Source organism: Protopterus annectens, chromosome 1.part2 (assembly GCF_019279795.1).
Source record: "Protopterus annectens isolate FY-2018-M chromosome 1.part2, PAN1.0, whole genome shotgun sequence".
NCBI lineage: Eukaryota > Metazoa > Chordata > Ceratodontiformes > Protopteridae > Protopterus > Protopterus annectens.
The window spans coordinates 772,814,803-772,840,411 of record NC_056727.1 but is presented as its reverse complement, the minus strand read 5'-3'; the positions used below and the strand labels follow the sequence as shown (position 1 = coordinate 772,840,411).

General features: G+C 36.5%; 1 protein-coding gene across 1 annotated transcript in view; it reads left to right on the top strand.

The window, feature by feature from the left end:
- The window catches only part of LOC122792414 (xanthine dehydrogenase/oxidase-like), a 1,368,088-nt gene that overhangs the window by 1,274,765 nt on the left and 67,714 nt on the right, over nucleotides 1–25,609 (top strand). Inside the window, exon 26 of the mRNA XM_044060203.1 lies at nucleotides 6,337–6,525. Within this exon, the coding sequence (XP_043916138.1) occupies nucleotides 6,337–6,525 (189 nt within the window). The remainder of the gene's footprint in view (nucleotides 1–6,336; nucleotides 6,526–25,609) is intronic.

The window sequence follows — 25,609 nt, the reverse complement described above, 5'->3', positions numbered from 1 at the left end:
GCTCTACATTTTGTACTTTTATTGCTATGTTACTAATATGTGTAAATGATCAATAACCCTGTATTGTCTTCCCTTGCAGTGGTCTAAGAAGTAGGAAGCCCTGGTACTGAGTACCCACACCAGAAAAGTTCATAGGTTCATAGGCTCAGAGGAGATTGCTTACTTACCTCTCAACCTCTTAGAGCAAAAAATCTGGACAAAGCCATAAATAAAAGTGGGACAAAGGCCCTAAAATAGGAAAACAAATAAATATTGCTCTTACAAACTTAGAAAATTGATAGAATAATAAGTTTGCATTAGTATGAATTTTCTGAAGGATGTGAAGCTACAAATTCAAATGTTTGTCATTTTCTAACTTCAATCTTTAAATGATTTGCCAGAAAACTATAATTTTATGAAAAACTGGCCAGAAATATGATGCCAAAATCGGGACATTCTGTGAAAATCTGTACAGCAGAGATGTATGACTGCTAGGCTAATGGCTCAAAGAGCCCTTACAAGCCTAGCGAGTTTTACCCAGATTTTACCCCATTTTCTGTCCCTGGGGGAATGATAACAAGGATCGGCAAGTGGGGTTTTGACCATTTTTACAGACTGCCACTCTCCATAAGGGGCGTGGGCACCACCTCAGGAGGGAATGTGCAGTTTTCTATCCATCGGTCCAGATTCCATTTGAAGATGGTCAGGGAAGGGCTCTACTTCACAAGAATAGGAAGCCTATTCTAGTGGGGGGGCAATCTCTGGGACACATATCTGTCTCCCCAGTATGATCTATGCATATCAGAGATCAGGTTTAGATCTTTGGAGTGGGTGACTGTTGTCTTGCAAATATGCAGCATTTCCATCAAGTCTGGGTCTGAGACTGTCTTGTACGTCAGGCACCGATCACACCTCAGTAATTGGTAGGAAACTGAATACAGTGTTAGGGCTTTTAATCTGTCTGCATATGACATGTTGGTTATACCTTGTATTTGTTTTGGTGAGAAACCTTTGTGGATGCTCCAAGTGTTCAGGGCCTGGCAAGCTACATGCCAAAGGGTGCATTGTCCTCGATTATTGGTCTGATGAAGGCCAAGAACAGTGAGACTATGACATCCTTAGATCTGGATGTCATGTCTTTACTTATAAGCTGAGCCACATAGAAGGATTCCCTCACCACCACGGACACATAGCGATCAAAGTTCAGATTTCTATCTATCTGAGTACCCAGATCTCTCGCCACTGTGTCCACTCTTAGGGAGATGCTATCAATGTTGTAATTTGCAGAGGTATTTGATTCCCCAAAGGGTATTATTATTCATTTCTTCACATTTAATTTGAGATGAGACCATGGATTTGACACCAGTCACTAGTCTGCATCAGACCATTCTGCAGTATATCAACATTGTTTAGAGTCAACAGTTGGGCCCAAATTGCTGTCATCGGCAGACTTGGTCAGCTAAAGGCCATATGCATTTGCCTTGAAATCTGAGAAGTATATCCCTCCCTCTCCATGTCAAGCAGAGTGCCTCATTATTCATTTTCAAGCGCAACCTGGATAACTGAATGGGAAACAGAAAATACACCCCTGTAATTCTACCTGTGTCCCTGCTGGACAGAGGCTTTGGGTGCTGACTTGTTTAAACATGGGATAACCTCTTGGCTAGGCTTATAACATCCTCAGGGCTATTAGCCTTGTAACTTCCTATGATCCCCAAACAGGAGGAGGCCCAGCACTGAGCCCTGTGGTACCCCACTGGTGACTGTCCTTTAGCTGGATGTAGATTCCCCCACTCTAACAGCATGTGACCTATCCATGAGCCATTTGAGTATCCATCTGGTGGCGTAGAAGTTTATGCCTGAAGTTGTGAGTTTATTTATAACAGCCAAGTCGGGTATTACATCCAAAGCCTTGACCAGCTCAAGGTAGGCAGCATGCACTGTCTTACCTTCATCCATGGCCTTGGTGACCTTCTCATGACAAAGCTGAACTGGGTTGGGTCTAGAGTCTGGAGATTTCCTATGTTGTTGTTAATTAAGTCCATGATTATCTTTTGCAGAGCCTTGTATAAGAGGCTAGTCAGACTCATGAGTCAGTAGTTTTCTGGGTCCGTTGATCCCCCCCCCCCCCCTTGTGCAGAGGGATGACTATTGCTGTCCTCCATTCTGCTGGGACAAAGCCTGTCTTGAGACTGTGGTTAGATAGAGATTTCAGTGTGTCTGCTAGGTCATGTTTCAAACTATTTAATAAGCACCCTGGGATTCCATCAGGGCCTGTTGATGCTGTGTTTCTAGCTTTAGATTCAAGATTCAAAGATTCAAAGAAACATTATTGTCATTTAGGACCACACAAGTGCAGCCTAAACAAAATTACAAATGTCAGCTCATGAGCTGGCTCCTGGCCCTACCATCTCCAACCCCAATCCTAATCAGACTAGAAACCACAACTTCTCCCATATTACAGCCAATTGAAAGCCAAGTGACTTCCTTCTACTAAGCCTAAATATTAGAAGTATATCCAACAAAGTCCATGAACTCCATGCCACCATAAACTTATACTCCCCAGATATAGTCATCCTGACAGAAACCTGGCTAAAACCTCACATTACCAGTGAGCAAATACTCCCTACAGGTTATGGCATACTAAGAGTAGACCGGCTAAACAAAAAAGGAGGTGGTGTAGCTATAATATTTAAACAGCATCTAAACATCCAGATCTTAAAATCTTCAGCTCCACAAATAGGCAATGAAGAAATAATATATACCAACCACAAAATTAACCAAAACAAAACCATCAACATAATTGGATGCTACTTCCCACCTGGACAAAACATCCCTCCACTAGAAAACCTCTTCAGCTGGTCTACCCACCATCTCCCCCAAGAAACTATCATCTTAGGTGATTTCAATATTGACTGGCAATCCTGTTCTGGCAACAATCCAACCCATCATGTACACCTTCATGGCTTCACCCAACAAGTCCAGTCACCAACAAGGATAAATAAAAACTCCAGCAAGCACACTACCCTGGATTGGATACTAGTCAGTAAGAACCCCTAGTCATATATAACAGGCTGCTTATCAGATAGCCTCAGTGATCACTCCCCAACATTCCTACTCTAAAAATACCTGTACCAAGCTAAACCTGTCATCTATCATCAAATATGTAAAAAAAAAACTTTAACCCACTCACATTCATCTCATCCCTCAAAGAATGTAACTGGCATGCTCTAAAGTACCTCAGTCTAGATGACGCAGTTGAAATTTTTAATACTACCTTCCTGAACATCCTTAATTACCATGCCCCCATAAGATTTTCCAGAACCAAAGCACAACCCTCCCCATGGCTATAGAAAACCACTAAGTCAGAAATGAAAAACAGGGATAAAGCCTAGGAGCACTGGTGCAAAACCAAAACCCCAGCAGCTAGACAGAAATTCCTAGAACTACGCAATAGAGTCAAAAAGCTAATAAAACGGGACAAATTCCAATACTACCAGTCTGCCCTAGACTCCTCACAACACAGCCCCAAACAATTCTGGTCCTCCATAAACTCCATCCTCCACCCAGGTAAAGTCAGTACCCCTCCACCTAACATCCCTCACTCCTCAGAAAATATTGCTACCTCATTCAGCACACACTTCACCCAAACCATACTATCACTAGCTAAACAACACAACCCCCCTCCCCTCCAACCCACACCTTCAACTAGTAATCTCCCCACTGCCTTCTCTTTTTCTCCTGTACCTACCTCCAACATAAAAAACTCTTAACTAAACTTAAACCCACCAAATTAGCAGCAGACAACCTCCCAAGTGAATACCTACAAATCGCAGCTGATGCTCTGGCCTACCCAGTATCCATCTTGATTAACCAGTCTCTGTCAGAAAGTTACGTTCCCACATTGTGGAAAGTCTCACATATAATTCCCCTCCACAAAGGCGGACCCTCTGCAGAACTAACCAATTACCGCCCCATAGCTATTCTCTCTCCACTCTCAAAAATACTAGAGAGATGCATACACTCTCAGGTCTCACACTACCTCCTTACTAACAACCTCCTTTCCAGTACTCAGCATGGTTTCCGACCAAACCATAGCACCACCACTGCCTTACTCTCCTTTACTAACACTATCCTTCAGCATAAAAACAATGGTTATCTCTCCTCTGCTACTTTCCTAGACCTATCTAAAGCATTTGACATGGTCCCACACAAACAACTTATCTCTGTCCTCAAGAACCTATCCTTCTCACAATCAGTCACCAACTGGTTTCAGAGTTACCTGTCTGACTGCCAACAATCCGTTGTATGGCAGAATGACATATCTCCCCAACTACCTGTCTCCATAGGGGTTCCCCAAGGATCCATCCTTGGACCCCTACTTTTCTCTGTTTACACCAATAATCTAGCCTCTGCCACCAAACATGGCACACTCATCCAATACGCATATGACTCAACCATCATCTGCTCAGCCCAGTCTCTACCCAAACTGCAAAAAGTCACACAGGAAGTCTTTTCCTCTGTTGAAACATGGTTATCCGATGCCCAATTAATACTCAACCCAAACAAAACTAAACTACTCATCTTCCAACCCACCAAACATACTCAAAACAACTCTCACTTTAACATCACAGCAAAAGACAGCACCACTATATACCCAACTGAACACACCAAATTGCTAGGAGTGGAAATAGACAATAAACTAAAATTTGACATTCACATATCCATGACCAGAAAAAAAGTCCACAAAAAACTAGGAGCATTATACAGAAATAAATAATTTCTCACCAAAGCAGCAAAGATTTCAATAGCAAATTCCCACCTTATCTCCACCCTACTTTATGCCTCTCCAGTATATACCAACCTAAGGCAATGTGATCTAAACAAGCTAGAGACCTGCTACAACAAAATCACCAAATTCGCCACAGGGGCATCCTACCGTAGTCACCACTGTCTCTCACTTGCTGAACTGGGCTGGCTTGAACTCCCTCACCTCCTTCAGTGGTATTAACTCTCACTCATCCACAAACTAGTAAACCATCCACTAAATGTCCCATCCCTCCAGAATCTACTCCAACCCTATCGCACCACCACACCACTAAGATCCAGCAACAAAAATCACTTGCAGATCACTAAAGCCAATAACTCTGCTGGTGAAGCACTATTCTCTTGCGCCATAGCCAAATTATGGAACTCACTCCCACCCACAATTACCTCCATACCATCATGCACCAACTTCAAAACTTTATTAAAAGAGCACCTTAAAACATGCTGGCTATGCCCTTGCAACTCCCACTCTAATATCATCCACCCCATCCAACTACTACCTTTCTTTCACCTCCACTAACTACCTTGATGATAGCAAGCTCAGATGCTCATAAGCCTAGTACTTATTATACAGCAGGAACTTCTCATTGTTACATTTGTTAAAGCCTGTTATGTACTTCACAGATAAAGATTCTAGTTGTCTACTGAAGTACTATGTTCTTCATCTGTAAATATGTTGTAAGTAATTTCTATGTTAAATTGTTAATCGTTATGTAATCCAATGTAACTACTGTCTGTTTATTTTACTGTGAAGCTTTTCGCCCCGGGCATCTGCTGAAAATGGACCCACATCCAGTCGGACACTCCCGGTCAACAAATTTAAAAAAATGTTTGTTTGTGTCTTTCGGCTTTTCCCGGTTAGGGGTTGCCACACCGGAACTCCGGTCCGCTAATGATTGGCAGTAGAGTTTTACGTGCTGGCTTGCCAGGCCTAACGCACAACCTTCAACGAAGGAATGCCCGGTCACGTATGTCGTCACACAGAAGACGCTCTAACTGAGAATCGAACGGGCAATGTCTAACTGTGAGGCGAGAACGCTACCGCAGCTCCACCACCATGGTTAACAAATTTAAATAAATAAAATAAATAAATAAATATGAGAGAAATGTAGTACAAATAACGTAGATACAGCGGTATAAAAGAATAACATAACAAAGAAAATAACAACACGTATGACATGCAAGAGGAAATTCCAGGAATCTCTGCACCTGCATGTTAGTGGTCATGTATGTTTCCCAGTTTATGGAGGGGTAGTTAAAATCACCCATGAGTAGTGTGTTGTGTGTTGAGCAGACTGTTAAGTGATTCTAGTAATTTCAGGTATGCAGAGTGGTTTTCTTGGTTCATGGTTGATGATAAGTGGATTATACAGCCTAAACCATAATATTCTATAAACTGTGTTTTCTGAAAATGTATTATTGTATGAATATAAAATCTCTGCATATATCATCACAAAGTAATTGACCCCCTATCATACTTACTCTCACAAAAAAACAAGAAAACAAACATGATGATATTTTCCATTGCAGATAGAAGGGGCATTTGTTCAGGGGCTTGGTCTGTTTACACTAGAAGAGCTTCAGTATTCTCCTCATGGATCGCTGTATACCAGAGGACCTGGAATGTACAAGATTCCCGCTGCTGGAGACATCCCAACCGAATTTAATGTATATCTACTCCGAGATTCCCCAAACAATAAAGCAATCTACTCTTCTAAGGTAAGGAAAAAAAAAACAAATATAACAAAGAGTGATGCACTAATTAATGTATTTACATTTAGATATTTATGTCTGTTTCAATAATAGTTTAAACGTATGTCAAACATTTTTTGGAAATAACATTACTATACACTCATTCTAAATATAAAGTAAATCATATCATTAACAGAGGGTTCCTCACTTATATCAGTCACAACCTGAATAGCAGGTTATTTAAAAATTATGGAAATATGGAAACTAATTGTGAAATGAAATCCACTAGGGATGAAAAGTGTTTTCCCTGGGAAGAGTACATTAGATGAATTGACCATACTGTATGTTCTGCTTCCTTGTCATATAGTATTACATGCATAAAGCAAGTATAGGGTGAGGCACAGTAACACTGTAGTTGTCACAGTGATGCTGTGGTTAGAGAGTAGAGCAGTGATGCTGTGGTTAGGGTATCACAGTAATGATGTAGTTAAGGGCAGTACAGTGATGCTGTGATTAAGATGTCACAATGATGTTGTGCTGTGTTTAGGGAGTGACACAGTGATACGCTCATTAGGGTGTAGCATGGTGATGCTGTGGTTAGGGTGGCATAGTAATGATGTGGTTAGGGAGCAACACAGTGAAACTGCCATTGGGGTGGGGCACAGTGATGCTATGATTAGGGAGTGACACTGTCATTAGGGTGTATCACGGTGATGCTGTAGTTATGATTTGTCACAGTGATGCTGTGGTTAGGTGGTAGCACAATGGTACTAAGGCTAGGGTGTGGCACAGTGATGTGGTTAAGATGTCTCAGTGATGCTATGGTTAGGGGCAGCACAGCCATACTGTGGTTAGGGGTGGCACAGTGATGTTGTGGTTAGGGTACAGCACAGTAATGCTTTGGTTAGTGAGCAGCACAGTGATGCTGTGGTTGGAGTGTCTCAGTGATGCTGTGTTTAGGGTGCAGAACAGTGATGCTGTAGTTAGGGTATGGTACAGTGATGCTATATTTAGACTGTCTCAGCGATGCTGTGTTTAGGGTGCAGCATAGTGATGCTGTTGTTAGTGCGGCTGCCTCTTAGTGCAGGATTCTCTAGTTTAGTTCTCATCTGGAGTGCCTTCTTTGCAAGTCTACATGCACTTTTTCAGTAATCCAGTTTCCATCCACATCTCAAAAATATGCCATTTGTGAATTTACAATCCTCTATATTAGACAAACATGAAAATGTGAATGCATATGTGTGTGTGTTTGTGTGTATGTGTGTGTGTGTGTGTGTGTGTGTGTGTGTGTGTGTGTGTCCTTCAAAAGGTTGGTACCCCTTTCAGGATTAGTTTCTCTGCTTTGTGTCCATTAAGTGCCAAGATATGGTCTAGCTTCCCTGTACCCTGAATTGTATTAAGTATGTAATGAATGAATGAAGCAACTAGAATGGAAACCTAGAAGACACGCACACACACACACACACACACACACACACACACACACACACACACACACACACATATAAATATATATATATATATATATATATATATATATATATATATATATATATATATATGTATGTGTGTGTGTGTGTGTGTGTGTGTGTGTGTGTATATATATATATATATATATATATATATATATATATATATATATATATATATATATATATATATATATATATATATATATATATATATATATATATATATATATATATATATATATATATACATACATATAAACCCTCCTTCTGTCCATCTCTATCTTCCTTAGTCTCCATCTACATCCCATCCCGGACCCTCCGTACTTCTAACCAGCAATTACTTGATACTTACCACCCAAAAGATCAGTAGGCAAACCACTCTACAAACACTCCCATTTGCCCATGCTTGGAACAAACTTAACCTTGACTTATGTTCAATCTCCCACACCTTACACTTTAAAAATGAACTAAAAGCTTATTTTCTCAATTCTAGAACCTGCCCTTGCCATGACCCTACCTAGTCTTCCTTCCCTTTATGTACCCTCAAAAGGACCATACTTAGTACCTTATTATACCTCTCTCTCCAATGTGTCTGCTATGCATTTGCACAATTTTATACAAACAAAAAATGTTCATTGTTGACCTATTGAACTATATCAATGTAAAATTGTTACTTAGCTTCTTTTTAATGCAACTTTAACTTTATGCATGTATCCCAACATATGTGAATTGTTTTGCTATAACTGCTATTATATCAATATTGTTTAAAATTGTACTTGTTTTAAAATGTATTACTGGAGCTTTTCTCCTCGGGTCTCCACTGATAATGGGCTACAAGCCCAGTTGGACAAACCCGGTTAACAAATGTCAATAAATAGATAAATATATATATATATATATATATATATATATATATATATACATATACATATATATATATATATATATATATATATATATATATATATATATATATATATGGGTTCATGTTAGTTCAATGAAAATCCACATCCCCGACTACCAGATCACTGAGATGAGATCGCCGACACCACACATCCCCGACAGTGTTGAGTAGTGCAGAATGGGATGTATTCCCATTTCCGCAATGTGGTGCGATCTCGGAGTTGGTATATTTAAGTAGGGGGGGTGTGGGGGATGCAGCATGTATCTCTTCATTTTTTAAGTGTATTATGGACATGGAAATAGATTCCATTCTGTAATGCATTTACTTACCTTTGTCAGGGATGTGTAGCGTCATTGATCTCGTCTTGGAGATCTGGTCATCGGGGATGTGGACTTTCATTGAACTAACATGAACCCATATATATATATATATATATATATATATATATATATATATATATACATATATACATACATACATATATATATATATATATATATATATATATATATATATATATATATATATATATTCTTGTGGGATGGAGCATTGTCACTGATAAGACAGATGTAATACTTTAAAACATACCTCTCAACTCTCCAGATTTTTGCCTCATATTTTTGGTCTGTTCCTCATAAAATGTGTGATTTTCTGACAAATCACCAAGGACTACTCACTAAATAATGACATGCATTTGAGTTTCAGACTTCACATCCTACAGAAAATGCAAGCCGATATAAATCCTGTTATCCTACTAACATTCTAAGCTTTTATGTACAATATTTAAAATCTGCCCCTATTTTTGTGCTGTTGCCCCCTCATTATTTTAGGCTTTGCCCAGATTTTTTTGTGCAGAGAGTTTGATTGAGAGGTATGCTTTAAAAGCACAATTTGTTTTCTTTTGCATTGTTTTATCTTTGATCCCAAGATATTTTATTCTGAAAATGTTATATATATTATCAGGATAAAATATTGAATTGCTTTTCTTGTAGATTGTAGTCATAATCTTTCTTCTCCTAGGTCAGAACCTCAATTACAGGAAGGGTCCAAATGTAGATATACCCTTAATAAATATGAACCTAAGATTTAGATGTACTTTAGAAAACATACAGAAATTCATGAGATTATTCTAGGGGAGAGGAAGGTTAGACCACTAAGTGATGCAGTCACATTCAATTTAAATATTGTAATAAATGAAACCATAATTTATTTGAAGTTAGTATTTCCCCTTAGATACTGTTGATAACTAATGTGAACAACAGCATTGCTTTTTAACTTATGGCCTCTCTTCTTTTTGTGTATATATTTACTGGTTCTTTTTACATCAGTGCATATTAAAGTTTATTTGCTAGCAGAAAGAGCATGTTTAATATGTAAATATTACATATTACTATTCATGGTTGTAACTTTATGAACCAAAAGAGATTTGAATGATAAACTGGGATATCACTCTTAATTTCAAAAGCAAATTAAGTAGGAGTGGACTGATGCTTCATAAAAATAGGAGTAATGAAATAATGATAAAGGAGACATTGTTACAGTAAGCAGTTATCTGGATGAACTAAACCCATGAGTAGGGAATAAAGGCCTTGGTGTTAACATATACAAATGTAAGGTTGTAAGCATTGACAAGTATATACTTAATCCCAAGATAAAATGCAGTAGTTATAGTCCTAGGGTCATTAAATAAGTTAGAAATGGTGGGAGGGGTGCCGGGATCACTAGTAATTTTACTTTTATTGGAAAAGTGATCTTTGTAAGAAACAATGCATTAAGGATGAAACACGAAAAAATGAAGCAACAGCTTAGGAAAACAATAAACTCTTTAATAGCACCAACAGTAAGTGCTTTCATCTAAGCACTTTCATCTCTCCACTTATTCATACACCAGAGACTTCTTCAAACAACCATTTAAACATACTACAAGAATTTATACTTAAATAAATCACGAGTTCATGTCACATGACGTAATTAAAAAGCATAATTAAAAAAACATATTGCTACTTTAAAACCATTCATAAAACACGGAACAATAACTTACTCATTCAGAATTAAACACTTACAATATAATAATTGCTTAATCAATTACAAATATATTCATAAGAAATAGTTTAAATATGCAATTGAAATAATTTAAATATACAATTTAAATATACAATCTAATATGCAATCCACTGTTAGTGTTTTACCCCCCTCCTTTTTAAATACATTATAAAATTCATCTCTATTATTTAAACCCATGGGAAACAAGCATTAAGTTTGACTTGCCAACAATACTCTAACCAACCAAGTTCTTCCTCAATGTTCACTATGTTGATAGCATTCATTAGTTGTTCTAACAGCAAGAACCTGAAATTCACTTTAAATTTTTTACTTTTATAATGTTTACTCATTGCATACCTATCATCTCCTGTTTGTATAGCATGCTTATGTTCATATATATGCTTACATAATTCTCAAGTTGTCCTTCCAACATAAAAAGAGTTACATTCTAGGCATAGTCAAATATATTACATTATTAACTTTACAATTAAAAGTTCCAGGTATCTTAATAATCATTTTTCCCACTTCTATCTCATTTTTCTCAACATATAAATAGTTGCACATGTTACAATTAAAACATTTGATCATCCCACATTTATTTACTTTGGCCCTAATAGGATTTAGTTTAGACTGAAAATAATTTTTATAACACTTAGCTCTTTTTTGTATAAAATTAGGTTTGTCTCCTATCTTCTCAAGTAATTCCTCATTAGTTCTAAATATACTCCAGTTTTTACTAATAATGTTTTTAATGGCACTAGACTCAGTACTGTTATGTATTGCCATAGCTGTCTTATATTTATAGGATATGTTTTTAGTTCTCCTTGCTAGTGTTGTACCTCTTCTTTCTCTTAAGTGTTCTTCATAAAGTTCTTCAACTTGTCGCTTAGGGTAACCTCTTTTCTCCATTTTTATACATAAATGTCTAACTTCATCTATAAACTCACTAATGCATTAAGGATATTAGGATTAATATTTAGGATATTTTCTTTTAGGGATCTGGTTATAGTCATTAACCTATATAAAATAACTGATATGAACAGTGCTAGAATAGTATATTGTTTTAGAATATAATTGTGTATTTTCTGAAATGAAAAAGTTTTCTACAGCTTTTAAAGTTAATTGAAAGGAAATTACTAAACAGATAGAAGCATGTTATGGATATGAAGCATATAAAGTATTAACAAAAATATTTGTAACACTTTTAGAATGTGAAGTAACAAAAGTTCCAGTTTTGACAACATAAGAGTAGTTTCAGAGCCTAACAATTTTGTGTCATTGGAAGTGATCATAAAACAAGAACAAGGCAGAATGGGTCTCAGAACAGACCCTTCTTCCATCTTAATCCATTCTGAAGAATTACCTGGAAGCATCATTGTGTTTAACCTTTTGCCTAAAGGTATCCAAATCCACCAAACAATAAATGGATTAACATTCTGAATTGTTTGACTTTTAATAATAATGTCATGTGGCAACAACTCAAAAAACTTAGGCCGATCGAGGTATATAACTCTAACAAGATCCGCCAAACATGTAATACTAGATCATTCCTGAAAGAAGAGATGGTATACACTATCCTTGTTTAAGGAACACATTGATTGATATCAATTGATTTAACATCTTTCAAAGCATTTGCAAGTATAGGAATGACAAAATGGCTCATACTGGTGTTCTTTTATTTACATTCCATAATGCAGCATGTAGAATTTTGTTGCTTACAGAAGGACATCTGCCACCAACTGCATTAAATACTTTAGCAATGTGGAGTGTAAGCCTTACTGGATGCTATTTTAGCAAAATATGTTGTTGTTTTGGATGACTCAACCACAAGCTTACCATCATGAAGGCTAAGACGCACTTTATTACAGGTATTCATCAATGAATTTATTATCCTTATTGTTTGATAAATGGTCTATTTGCTTTGCAACTACAATGGCTTCTTTTAAATTTCTATTAGCAGTGTTAATGTTTCTTTCACTATAACTAAACTTATATTTCATATAGGTATAATATTTTTATATCTAATCGAGTATATCAAATGCTTATTATACCATGGTGGTTTACTTACACAGGCTTTACCTTTATATTTCATGTCACATTTATTGCCAGGGAAGGTGAAAGTCATGATTTTCCATATGTGACATTGTATAAAAATGACTACAAAACCACACAATTACCAGTACTGATCCTTCACATAGCTACAGGGGAAAGGGGAGAGAGTATGAACATAGCCTGAGTTGTGAGAAATAAGTAACTAGGATTTTTATTAGACAAAATGAAATGTTTTTTCTTCATTTTGTTGTTTAACATAGAGCTTAAGTCACAAGGAAACATTGTTCTTTGGTTGTGTCCCAAAGATAGTCGCTAATAAACATTAACCTGTTAATTTCATATGTAATGAAAGGCAAGATAAAGGCACTTATGCATTTATTCTAAAGGGATATGACTTTGTTTAAGATAGACAAGCTGACTGAAATAAGATGCAACACAATTCAGATGTACAAGAAGAGGAAATCAGTCAGTTTTGCTTAATATAAGGTTGAGAACTGTGTTATAATACATTTTAGCTTATTTATTTAATTTTACTTACTTGGTTACAATCTGTAGGGTGAGAGCCCCAAGGTTGTTTTTAGGTCAGTTGCCAATCTGGGCAATCCTTCAACTGATACTTTCCAACCTGATTTAAGGAACCAAATAATGTCCTCTAGAGCTGAAGTAAAACTAATGCTATTAATCATGAGGAGTCCGAGTAATAAAATGTCTGAGGTGATGACATTGCTGTTCTTAGATCTCATAGCTGGGATTACTGTTTGGGAAGGTGGATTAACAATATTACCAGTATACCATACACTCATCACTGTAATGTTTACTATTAAGACAGTGTTACTATGCCATTAGAAAATGTGACCATGGAGGCATCAGGACCACTGTCAGTGAGCTCTGTGTAAAATCTGAATCAGATAATTTACAGTTTGTCAGATTTGTGGCCAATTCATATTAATACACATTAAATGTAATTGCAGTGTTATCCCCACAAGCATCGGTTGAACCAACCAAACAGGCTGAAAAGGATGGCTTCAAGTAAGGATATGAATAAAATGAACATTTAAGGAATGTTAGCGCTTTCGTGGTGATAAAACACCATTTCTTCAGTCATAAAATCAAACAACAAAATCCACCCTTATGCAGGCATCTAATTATCATTCAACCAATCAAATTACAACTCTAATAATGATGTCATTCAAATAAAATACATAAACTATATGAATTAAAAACACATAAATAAACTATAAAAAATAAGATAACTGTATATACAAAAACTATGCAGATGAAAAAATAGATATAAACATATAATTTAATTCACTTAAACAGAGGCATATTTTTAAATAAAGGTTTTAGTGGAACCATGTCATTTAGCCCTTTGCCTGTGTCTGCTCTTAATCTAATGATCCATCTGGTTTCAGATGTCTCAGTGTCGTTGATAAGATCTCCACCCCTTTCATTTCCCTGAATAGTTTCAATGACTAAAAATTTAAACCAATGGGAATGACTGTACATGGAAACATGTTTGGCCAATGCATTATTCGTAACATTATTCCTAATGTTGTAAATATGTTCCCGAATTCTAAATTTGCATTTTTTGTTGGTCTTCCCAATGTAGAAGGCCAATCAGATACAACAGACAGCAAAATATATAATGCTCAAAGAAATGCAATCTGCCACAGCTTTAAACTTGTAAAAAGTTCCACTATCCAGATGTAGAAAACCACTAGAGTTGTCAATGTACGTACACAAATTACAATGACTACAAAGAAAGCTACTATAAAAATGTCTTGGGACACATTTTCCTTCTGATCTTTAGGATAACAAAGTAACCTTTTTAATGACTTTCTATTATTAAATAGGAAATTAGGTCTCACCCTTACTATGTCCCCTATATCAGTGCCACCCATTAAAATAGGCCAGTGTTTCTTTATGATGATCATAATTAGGTTACATTACTTGAATAGTTGGTAGGAATATATAATGTTTGTCAATTCAAACCTTTCAACCTCTGAGAAGGGTTTCTGTTATTAGAATAATAAGGTTATGCTGTAGTCATTCTTCAACTGGGTAATTCATCAATTATCTGCTGAGTGGTTGCATCATTATAGCCCCTGTCACTAAACCTAGATCTTAAAATATCCAGCTCCTGAAAAAATCATCATCTTGCACATTTAATCTTGAGGCCTTCATGCCCTGACCTTTTACAATATTCCTAAAGATAAAACCCAGATGCATACTTGTTCTATGAAGCATCATATTTGTAAAGCACTCTATTCTGTAAATGTTTGTAGTCAACATACCATCCGAGTTCTTATATATGTTGATATCTTGGAAATTTGTCTCTATAGTAGATCTATTCAAATAAAATTTGAGAAAATGGTTACTTGGATTAACGTCGTAAAAGAATGATTCCAAATCAACCTGTGTTCCTTTCCATATTAAAAATAGGTTGTCAGCAAAACGCCTATAAAAAAACACCTGATTCCATCTTAAGGGTACCAGTACATTGTCCTTCTCCCATGAAGCCATGACAAAATTAGCATAACTATTGGCACATGAAGTGCCCATGGCCACCCCATCCTTTTGTAGGTACAACTCATGATCAAATAACATAACATTGTTTTCAGGTACTACATCCATTAATAAACAAACAAGTTCTATAAACTTACAGTCATAATATCCCTTGACTACCAAATATTTTTCAAGCATTTCCAGACCCATGCTATTGGGGATGATAGTGAAAAAGGAACAGACATCCAAGGTAGCCAGATAGAATTCCTCATCCTCTTTGTCCCATCCAGACATAAAATTGTAAAAGTCATTCAAAAACTGCCTAGAATCTTTTATGTATAACCAGATTTCTATCAAGTACAGGTCTGAGCTGTTTTTCTATAAAAATTGACAGGAGTTCAGTGCACCATTTACAACCCAACACTATAGGTCTAAGAGGGGGAAACATAGGGTCCTTGTGAAATTTGAAGAGTCCCTGTATGATAGGAATTACAGGTGAGCTCACAATGAAGTAATTATATAATTCAAGGCTAATGGTTCTACTCAATAAACAATCATATATGATGTTATTTATTCTCATAATCATTGCGTCTATATCAAATTGTCGAATCGTGAAAAAAGTGAACGGCTACAATATCAAAAATGCCATTCATCAAAATGTGTTTTGTGATGCCCCCCCCATGCTAATTATATATACCAACTTCAAAATTGCAGTGCAGTGAGGAAAGGGCAAATATTCCAATCCCCACTGTACCACAACCCCACAAAACACATTTCGATGAACGGCATTTTCGATATTATAACTGTTCGCTATTTTCACAATTAGACAATGTGAATGGGACCATAATCATTGTATCAACCTCATCATAGCTGATCTTCTGATAAACATTAATGTCATTCAACATTTCCTTCATTTTCCTATAATAATATTCCCGATCCATAATTACAACCAGATCACCCTTGTCTGCTTGTTTAATAACTATGGATTGATCGTTCTACGAATTCCTCAAGGCCTCATATTAACCCCTGTTCATATTGTTGAATTTCTTAACGTGTATCTGCTTTTAACGCTACATGCACATCATTCCCACAAAGCTTAAGAATCACTTCCAATGCAGGGTGGTTCAATGGGATCAGTGTACTGGATTTTTTGAACAACTGCTCATTATCCTGAGCTTTACCCTTAAATAACATTTTTAACATCACATTTCTGCCAAATAATTTTAGATCTAAAACAGAATCACTTACCTCTGCAGACTGTGCAGGTATAAATGTAAGTCCTTTATTAAGTAACCTACATTCATCTTCTGTCAATTGTCTAGATGAAATATTCCATATTAAATGTTGTTCTTCTCTTGCCACATCTTTTTCAGAGTTCTTGTCTGTGGGGTTCATGTGACAACTTTCTTTTAACATGGTCTCTGCTCACAGAGCATTCCCAACTTGTCCGTGGCTTCCATTGATCTGACCCATTCAACAAAATGGGAAAAACTCGAAAAAACTGGTCATCACTTGTACTTCTCCTTGGATGTCTTTAGGAACATTGTTCAGCCATTGTGAACTTGACTCGGCTTGCTTGATTGTACTTACATCACCCTCCACCATATTTTCCTATTTCATTTGAATAAGTTCCAATTTCTCCTGCAAATATACTGTTATGCTGTTTAGTTAAAGTGCTGGTGACATCTACTGTTGGAATGCAGTACATTTCCATCTGCCTCCCAAACTTAGTTTTGAGTTATCATTCAAATGCATTGTACAATGAGGGGAGGTTTCAGAGGCAATCTGATGAGGAGCAGCTGCTATAATTGGAGGCTTCATTCATATTGGCAGTCTGTGCCTGATCCATGTGTGTAGCTTTGGGGCAAACAAAAATATTCCCCTTGGAAAAGTCTTTCCTGTCCCTTTCAAGCTTTTTGTATTTTTGCTGTATTAATCTATTTTCATAAAGAATAGCTGAGTCTAAAATCATATTAAGCTTTCCATCAACCAAATCATCCAGGAACCCACTGTATAGATGTTCCTGTTCCTTTAACACACTGTTGACAAGCATTGCTTCTTCCTGATCAAAAAATCCAGGAATAAACCCATGTAACTAAAGCTTAAATCTAAATTCAACTGCTGCCACTTGGAAAGCAAATGTGGATACTTCTGTGCATACATGGGCATTTTAAGAATCCTCAAACCACACAGAATCACCTGGTGCTTGAGGCAAGCTTCAAAATGGAAATGATGGATGTGTAGACGTTTTAGTTTAAATATCTCACTCTCAAGTCTATAAACACTCTTAAGAAACAGGTTATAGTCAACACCTTCAGTTTTGCTCTGTTCTTGCCCAATATACACACTGTTATCCAGCAACAGAGGATTATCTCTCCTCTCCTCTTAAGAGAACTCAAAAATCTCTCTTTGAATGGAACACCTGCTAGAAATTGGGTCTGTGCATTATAGTCCAATTTGATTGCAAGTCCATCAATGCCTCCTTCAGCCATTGTTTCTAACCACCATACAAACAATACTAATAGACTAGACCCAATGCCTAACAGGTGGTCTGTTCAAACAGAGATTTTTGAGTTTTCTTAAGAGAAGAGGTAATCCTCTGTTGCTGGATAATAGTGTGTATATTGGGAGAGATCAGAGCGAAGCTGAAGGTGTTGACTATAACCTGTTTCTTAAGAGTGTTTGTAGACTTGAGAATGAGCTATTTAAACTAAAACGTCTACAAATCCAACATTTCCATTTTGAAGCTTGTCTCAAGCACCAGGTGATTCCGTGTGGCTTGAGGATTCTTAAAATGCCTATGTATGGACATAAGTATCCGTGTTTGCTTTCCAAGGGGCAGCAGTTGAAATTAGAGTTAAGTTTTAATTACATGGGTTTATTACTGGATTGTTTTGAGCTGGAAGAAACAAGGCTTGTCAAGAGTGTGTTGAAGGAGCAGCAACATTTGTACAGTGTGTTCCCGCATGATTTGGTTGATGGAAAGCTTAATAAGATTTTAGACTCAGCTATTCATTATGAAAACAGATTAATATGACAAAAATACAAAAAGCTTGAAAGGGACAGGAAAGACTTTTCCGAGGGACATATATTTGTTTGCCCCAAAGCTACACACATGGATTAGGCACAAACTGCCAATCTGAATGAAGCTTCCAATGATAGCAGCTGCTCCTGATCGGATTGCCTCTGAAACCTCCCCTCGTTGTGCAATGCATTTGAATGATAACTCAGAATTATGTTTGGAAGCCAGTAATCAGCACGACAGTACATTTGCAGAAGAACTCAGAACTTATTCTAATGAAACAGGAAACAGTATAGTCGAGAGTGATATAAGTACAATCAAGAAAGCTGTGGCGATTTTTCCCATTTTGTTGAATGGGTCGGATCAATGGAAGCCAGGGACAAGTCAAGAGTGCTCTGTGAACAGAGACCATGTTAAAAGAAAGTTGTCACATGAGCCCCCACAGACAAGAAATCTGAAAAAGATGTGACAAGAGAAGAACGACATTTAATATGGAATATTTCATCTAGCCAGTTGACAGAAAATTAAAGTAGGTTACTTAATAAAGGACTTACATTTATACATGCACAGTCTGCTGCAGTAACTGATTCTGTTTTAGATCTAAAATTATTTGGCAGAAATGTGATGTTAAAAATGCTATTTAAGGGTAATGCAAAGGGTAATGAATAGTTGTTCAAAAAACCCAGTACACTGATACCGTTGAACCACCCTGCATTGGAAGTGATTTTTAAGCTTTGTGAGAATGATTTGCATGCAGCGTTAAAAGCAGATACACATATTAAGAAATTCAACAATATGAATAGGGATGAACATGATGCCTTGAGGAATTTTCAGAACAATCAATCCATAGTTATTAAATAAGCGGACAAGGGTGGTCCGGTTGTCATTATGGATCGGTAATATTATTATAGGAAAGTGAAGGAAATGTTGAATGACATTAATGTTTATCAGAAGATCAGCTATGATGAGGTTGATACAATGATTTTCAGAATAAATAACATCATATATGATTGGTTATTGGGTAGAACCATTAGCCTTGAATTATATAATTGCTTCATTGTGAGCTCATCTCTAATTCCTATCATACAGGGACTACCCAAAATTGACAAGGGCCCTATGTTTCCCCCTCTTTGACCTATAGTGTTGGGTCGTAAATGGTGCATTAAACTCCTGTCAATTTTTATAGAAGAACAGCTCAGGTCTGTACTTGATAGAAACCCGATTATACTTAAAGATTCTAGGCAGTTTTTGAATAACCTTTACAATTTTATGTCTGGATGGGACAAAGGGGATAAGGAATTTTATCTGGTTACCTTGGATGTCTGTTCCCTTTAAACTGTTATGCCCTACAGCATGGGTTTGGAAATGCTTGAAAAATATTTGTTAGTCGATGGATATTATGACCATAAATTTATAGACCTTGTTTGTTTATTAATGGAGGTAGTACTTGAAAGCAGTGTTATGTTATTTGATCATGAGCTGTACCTACAAAAGGATGGGGTGGCCATGGGCACTTCATGTGCCAATAGTTATGTTAATTTGGTCATGGCTACATGGGTGAAGGACAATGTACTGGTACCCTTAAGATGGAATCAGTTGCTTTTTTATAGGTGTTTTGTTGACAACAAATTTTTAATATGGAAAGGAACAGAGGATGATTTGGAATCATTCTTTTATGATGCTAATGCAAGTAACTATTTTCTCAAATTTGATATGAATACATCTACTATAGAGATAAATTTCCAAGATATCAACACATATAAGAACTTGGATGGTATGTTAACTACAAAAATTTACAGAAAGTATTGTTTTAGGAATATAATGCTTCTTAGAACAAGTATGCATCCCGGTTTTATCTTTAGGAATATTGTAAAAGGTCAGGGCATGAGGGCCTCGAGATTAAATGCACAAGATGATTTTTTTAAGGAGTTGGATATTTTAAGATCTGCGTTTAGTGACAGGGGTATAATGATGCAACCACCCAGCAGATAATTGATGAGATACCCAGTTTAAGAATGACTACAGCACAACCTTATTATTCTAATAATAGAAACCCTTGTCAGAGGTTGAAAGGTTTGAATCGGCAAACATTACATATTCCTGCCTACTATTCAAGTAATGTGAACCTAATTACAGGCATCATAAAAAAACACAGGCCTATTTTAACCAGTGATTCTGATATCATGACATAGTAGGGGTGAGATCTAATTTCCTATTTAAAAATACAAGGTCATTAAAAAGGTTGGTATGTTATCCTAAAGATAAGAAGGAAAATTTGTCCCAGGACATTGTTTATGGTACCTTTCCTTGTAGTCATTGTAATTTTTGTAGGTACATTGACAACACGAGTGGTGTTCTACACCCAGATAGTGGAACATTTTACAGGTTTGAAGCTGTGGCAGATTGCAATGTTTTGAACGTTATATATTTAGCTGTCTGTTGTATCTGCTCGTCCTTCTATGTTGAGAAGACCAACAGAAAACTTAAGTTTAGAATTCGGGAATATATTTATAACACTAGGAATAATGTTACGAATAATGCATTGGCCAAACATGTTTCCATGTATGGTCATTCCCAATGGTTTAAATTTTTAGTCATTGAAACTATTCAGGGAAATAAAGGGGGTGGGAATCTTATCAATGACACCGAGACATCTGAAACCAGATGGATCATTAGATTAAGAGCAGACACAAGCAAAGGGCTAAATGACAGGGTTCCACTAAAGCCTTTATTAAAAAATAGGTCTCGGTTTAAATTCATTAAAATATATGTTTATATCTATTTTTTCATCTGCATAGTTTTTGTATATACAGTTCTTATTTTTTATAGTTTACTTATATGTGTTTTTAGTTCATATCTTTTATATATTTTATGTGAATGACATCATTATTAGAGTTGAAATTTGATTGGCTGAATGATAATTAGATGCCTGCATAAGGGTGGATTTTGTTGTTTGATTTTATGACTGAAGAAGTGGTGTTTTATCACCACGAAAGCGCTAATATTCATTAAATGTTCATTTTATTCATATCCTTACTTGAAGCCATCCTTTTCAGCCTGTTTGGTTGGTTCAATTTGATGTTTTTGTGGATATTGCTTTTCTTTTCTTTTGAACCATTTATTCGTACTGCTCCATATTTTTGTGCTGCTAATTGCAATGTTAGTTTTATCACCTGCATGCAATTAAAATATTCCTAGCAATGTTTACTAAGCTGAATGTCCATTATAGTATTAAGACTGATTTCTGTATACATTGTGTTTCAATTAAATACACGCTTATTGCTCTTTTGTATGATGTTTAGCCATATAGACAGAACTAACACTATCTAGAAATGCCTTTCCACATGTGTAAATGTTGCTTCCTTGAAAAGTGGTAGCTTTATGAGATTTGTAGCTTAGAACCAAAATACTCTCATTAATTTAATTAATGCATTACTAGTGCTATATGCAAGCTTTTTCTTTTTTTACTTTAAACAAGTATTGGTTAACAGTGGATTACCACCAACCCTTTTTCATGCCTATGAACCTATGAACCTATGAACAATGATATGACAGATGAATGATTATGAAACTAATACAAAATAAATATATTAGAAGGTTAGGACTGACTCTGAACTCTACACTGCCTTTACTTAAGATCTAACCAGAGTTACTTAAGAACTCTTCCCCTTTACATTCCATATAAATATACACTAAATATGCCGTTGATACCAAAAGTGATGATTCAGCATTATTAGTAATTATTATTATTATTTTATATTTTTATTATTTTATTTTACATTTCTTAACCGGGATTCTCTGACTGAGCAAAAGCCCTTTTTACCAGAGGCCCGGGGAGAAAAGCTCCAAAACAGTTACAAAAATAATATAACCGTTACAAACACAGCTAACATTATAATCATTCATAATAAAACTTGTAGAACAGTTATCATATATATTTGCAGTTACAATTATCTATAAAAATGTTATGAAGAATACTGCAGCAGAAGGAAAGGAGATAGTGTTAGGTAAAAAATGATGATGTAGACTAGTTTAAGTTGTAAATGTTTTGGTATAGAGGAGAAGAAATGATGGTAAGACATTATTATTATTATTATTATTATTATTATTATTATTATTATTTATTATTTGACATTTGCTGACCGGGAATGTCTCACTGAGCTTGCACCCTTTTTCAGCAGAGGCCCAGGGAGAAAAGCTCCACAAAGTATTACATACGCCATAAAAATGTTTACAAACAATACAGTATGCATGAGGTAATATAAACATGCATTATAATGCTTGCATTCACAATTGTAACATGACAGTTTAAAGGTGTTATTAACAAAAAAGGCAATAAAACCAAGTGTTACAAAGTCTTTCATATATCTCCAATGCATAAGGACTTCACCATATAGAGAGGAAGTAATGTCAATTAACTCAGAGTTTAAGAAAAGAGTATAGAGGTACTGTATATCAAATCTTAGTTCTTACAGGCAAAAGCCTGTACATTAGTAACCAGAAGCAGAGGGGAAGTTGATAGAAAGAGCAGGTGATAGAAAAATATGGCTATGGATGAAAGAGAGAAAATTAAAGATTTTTTTAAATTTGTAAATAAGAGAGAAGGAGAATAGTAGTAGTTAGAATCAAGTGAAATCTGAGAAAGGGGAGTAAGCTAAGTGGGAAAAGAAGGGAGGGAGGTAAATATGAGTAGTGGAGAAATTGAGTGAAAAAGGTATTAGGAGTTAAAAGTTCTGTAGCGGGAATTATATACAAATTGAGAAGGGGATGTATGCAAAGAGGGTCAAGTGATTAAGTTCACAGTGATTGTGTACAGGAGCAAGTCCAGGTATTTTTAAAGTGGACATTTAGGGGGATTTTTAAATGGGAGGCACTATGTAATAAATCTGATTGTTAAATGTAGCTTATTCCAGTGGATAGAGGGAAGATAGCTGTAGAAGGTTTCACCAATTGATTTTTTTAGATTTATAGATGTCAAGCAGGATTTGGTTGGTGCTTCTAAGTTTTCTGGTTGGGAGGTAGTAATTTAAGATGTTGGAAATCATAGGGCAAAAGGAGGGTTTGTAGATGATAGAGTGGATAATATTAAGTTGATAGAAGAGAAGTTGATTGGGGAACTCAAGCTAGTTCAGTGTTTTCAAAACCAAACAGTGATGGGATTTAGGTTGAGTGTTGGCGGCAAATCTAGCTATTTTGTGATATGTATTTTCCATCTTATTCAGTAGTGTTGCCTGTAGGTTAGTGTGGATTTGGGAGCCATAGAAGAGACAAGGTAGGAGATAAGCAAGAGAGAGTAACTGTCTGTCTCTGGTGTGAGATATATTTTGTTACGGTATAGTTAGCCAAGCTTTTGGCTAGTATTTTTGATACAGTAACTTATATGAAGGTTGAACTTTAGTTTATCATCAGTTATGACCCCTAGTAGTTTGGTATGGGATTCAACATTGATGGTGGTGTTGTCTAATGAGGTGATAGTGAAGGCTGATGTGTTATGAGATAGTGATTTACGCAGAAATAGATAGTTTATATAGAAATAGTTTTCATAGAATTGAGTATTAGTTGGTTATTGGTTAGCCAGGTCTTAATATTTGTGAAAGTTTGCTGGGTTTTGGAAATCAGGTCTGAGAAATAATCAGAGGAGGCGATGACTGTAGAATTATCCGCATATTGGATGAGAGTTGAGTTGGGGTAGGATTTATAAAGATTGTTAGTAAAAATGTTGAATAGAAGAGGTCCTAAGATGGAGCCTTGGGGCACACCTGTGGTGACTGGCAGAGGAGGGGACAGTGTAGAAAGCCATCTAACAGAGTGTTGCCTATTAGGCAGGTAGTTGCTGAGCCAAGAGATAGTGGATGGGGACAGATGAAGTTCTGTTAGTTTAGAAATGAGCAAAGGATGAGACACAGTATCAAATGCCTTGGATAAGTTCAGGAATAGGCAAGATACTAGTTTGTTATTGTCTCTGGATTGTGCAACTGAATTGGTAAAAGCAACGAGAGCAGTGGAAGTACTTATGGTTCAGTCGAAAACCATGCTGAGTAGGTGTTAAAAGGTTTTCTAGTAATAGGTGGCGTAATAATTGTGCATGGACACATTTTTCCATGATTTTTGAGGGTGAACAGCTATAGGCCTAAAATTGGAAATTTCTGTAGATTTTCCTCCTTTATGGATGCGGATAGTTTAGACTTTTTTCCAGATAGATGGAACAGTAAATTCAGACAGTAGACTATTTTATGAATTGTAGGTTATAGACTTTACTGAATTAATGCAAGAACATTATTATAATAGATTGGTTTCTTCATTGACTAAGTTTAAATACAGTTAATGATCAACCTGTTTTGCAAAAATGTATCAAAAGTATGTTAAAAAAAGATTACATGAGGGACAGATGTTTTGTTGTCTAATAATAAAACGCTTAATAATCAGTTGTCCACTGAGCCGAGACATAAAGCACACCAGAGTGACTTTGTGACCTTTATTATATAACAAACAAGGACAAGCAGTAGTGATGCCATAAGTAATTCATATGCAACATTTCAACAAATACCATCAAACCATCACCTCAGACTGGTTCCAGCTGCCACTTCAGAGAAAACCGGGTGCGTATTCCTGCTACCTCAGACCTGGTGGCAAACCCATTTAACTCGTACTTACAAGCCGCATATCCCTTCACATGGCCACCGGTCAAATCTGTGTCCAACTTGTGGAGAGCTGAACAAGAACAGGGGGGGGGGGGACACAAGGGGGATGAAGCCATAAGACCGCAACCTGACCCTGCATGGAGGGTTGGCAGGGAGGGATGACACACCTGCTGGCAGATTCTACAGGCAAGAAAAGCTTCGCTTCCCTTAAATATGGAGTTCCCACCTGCACCACCCCCTGATGATGACTTGGGGTTGCTGACAATGGGCCATTACCGTGGTAAGTTCTCCTTGTCCACTGAGCCAAATCATAAAACAGGCCAGATTGAATAAGGACAGCCAAGTAATGCCATAAGTAATTCATATGCAACATATAAACAGATACCATCAAACCATCACCTCAAGCCATTTCCGCCTGTTCCAGTTGCCAACTCAAAGAAAACCAGGTGTACATTCCTGCTACCTGGGACCT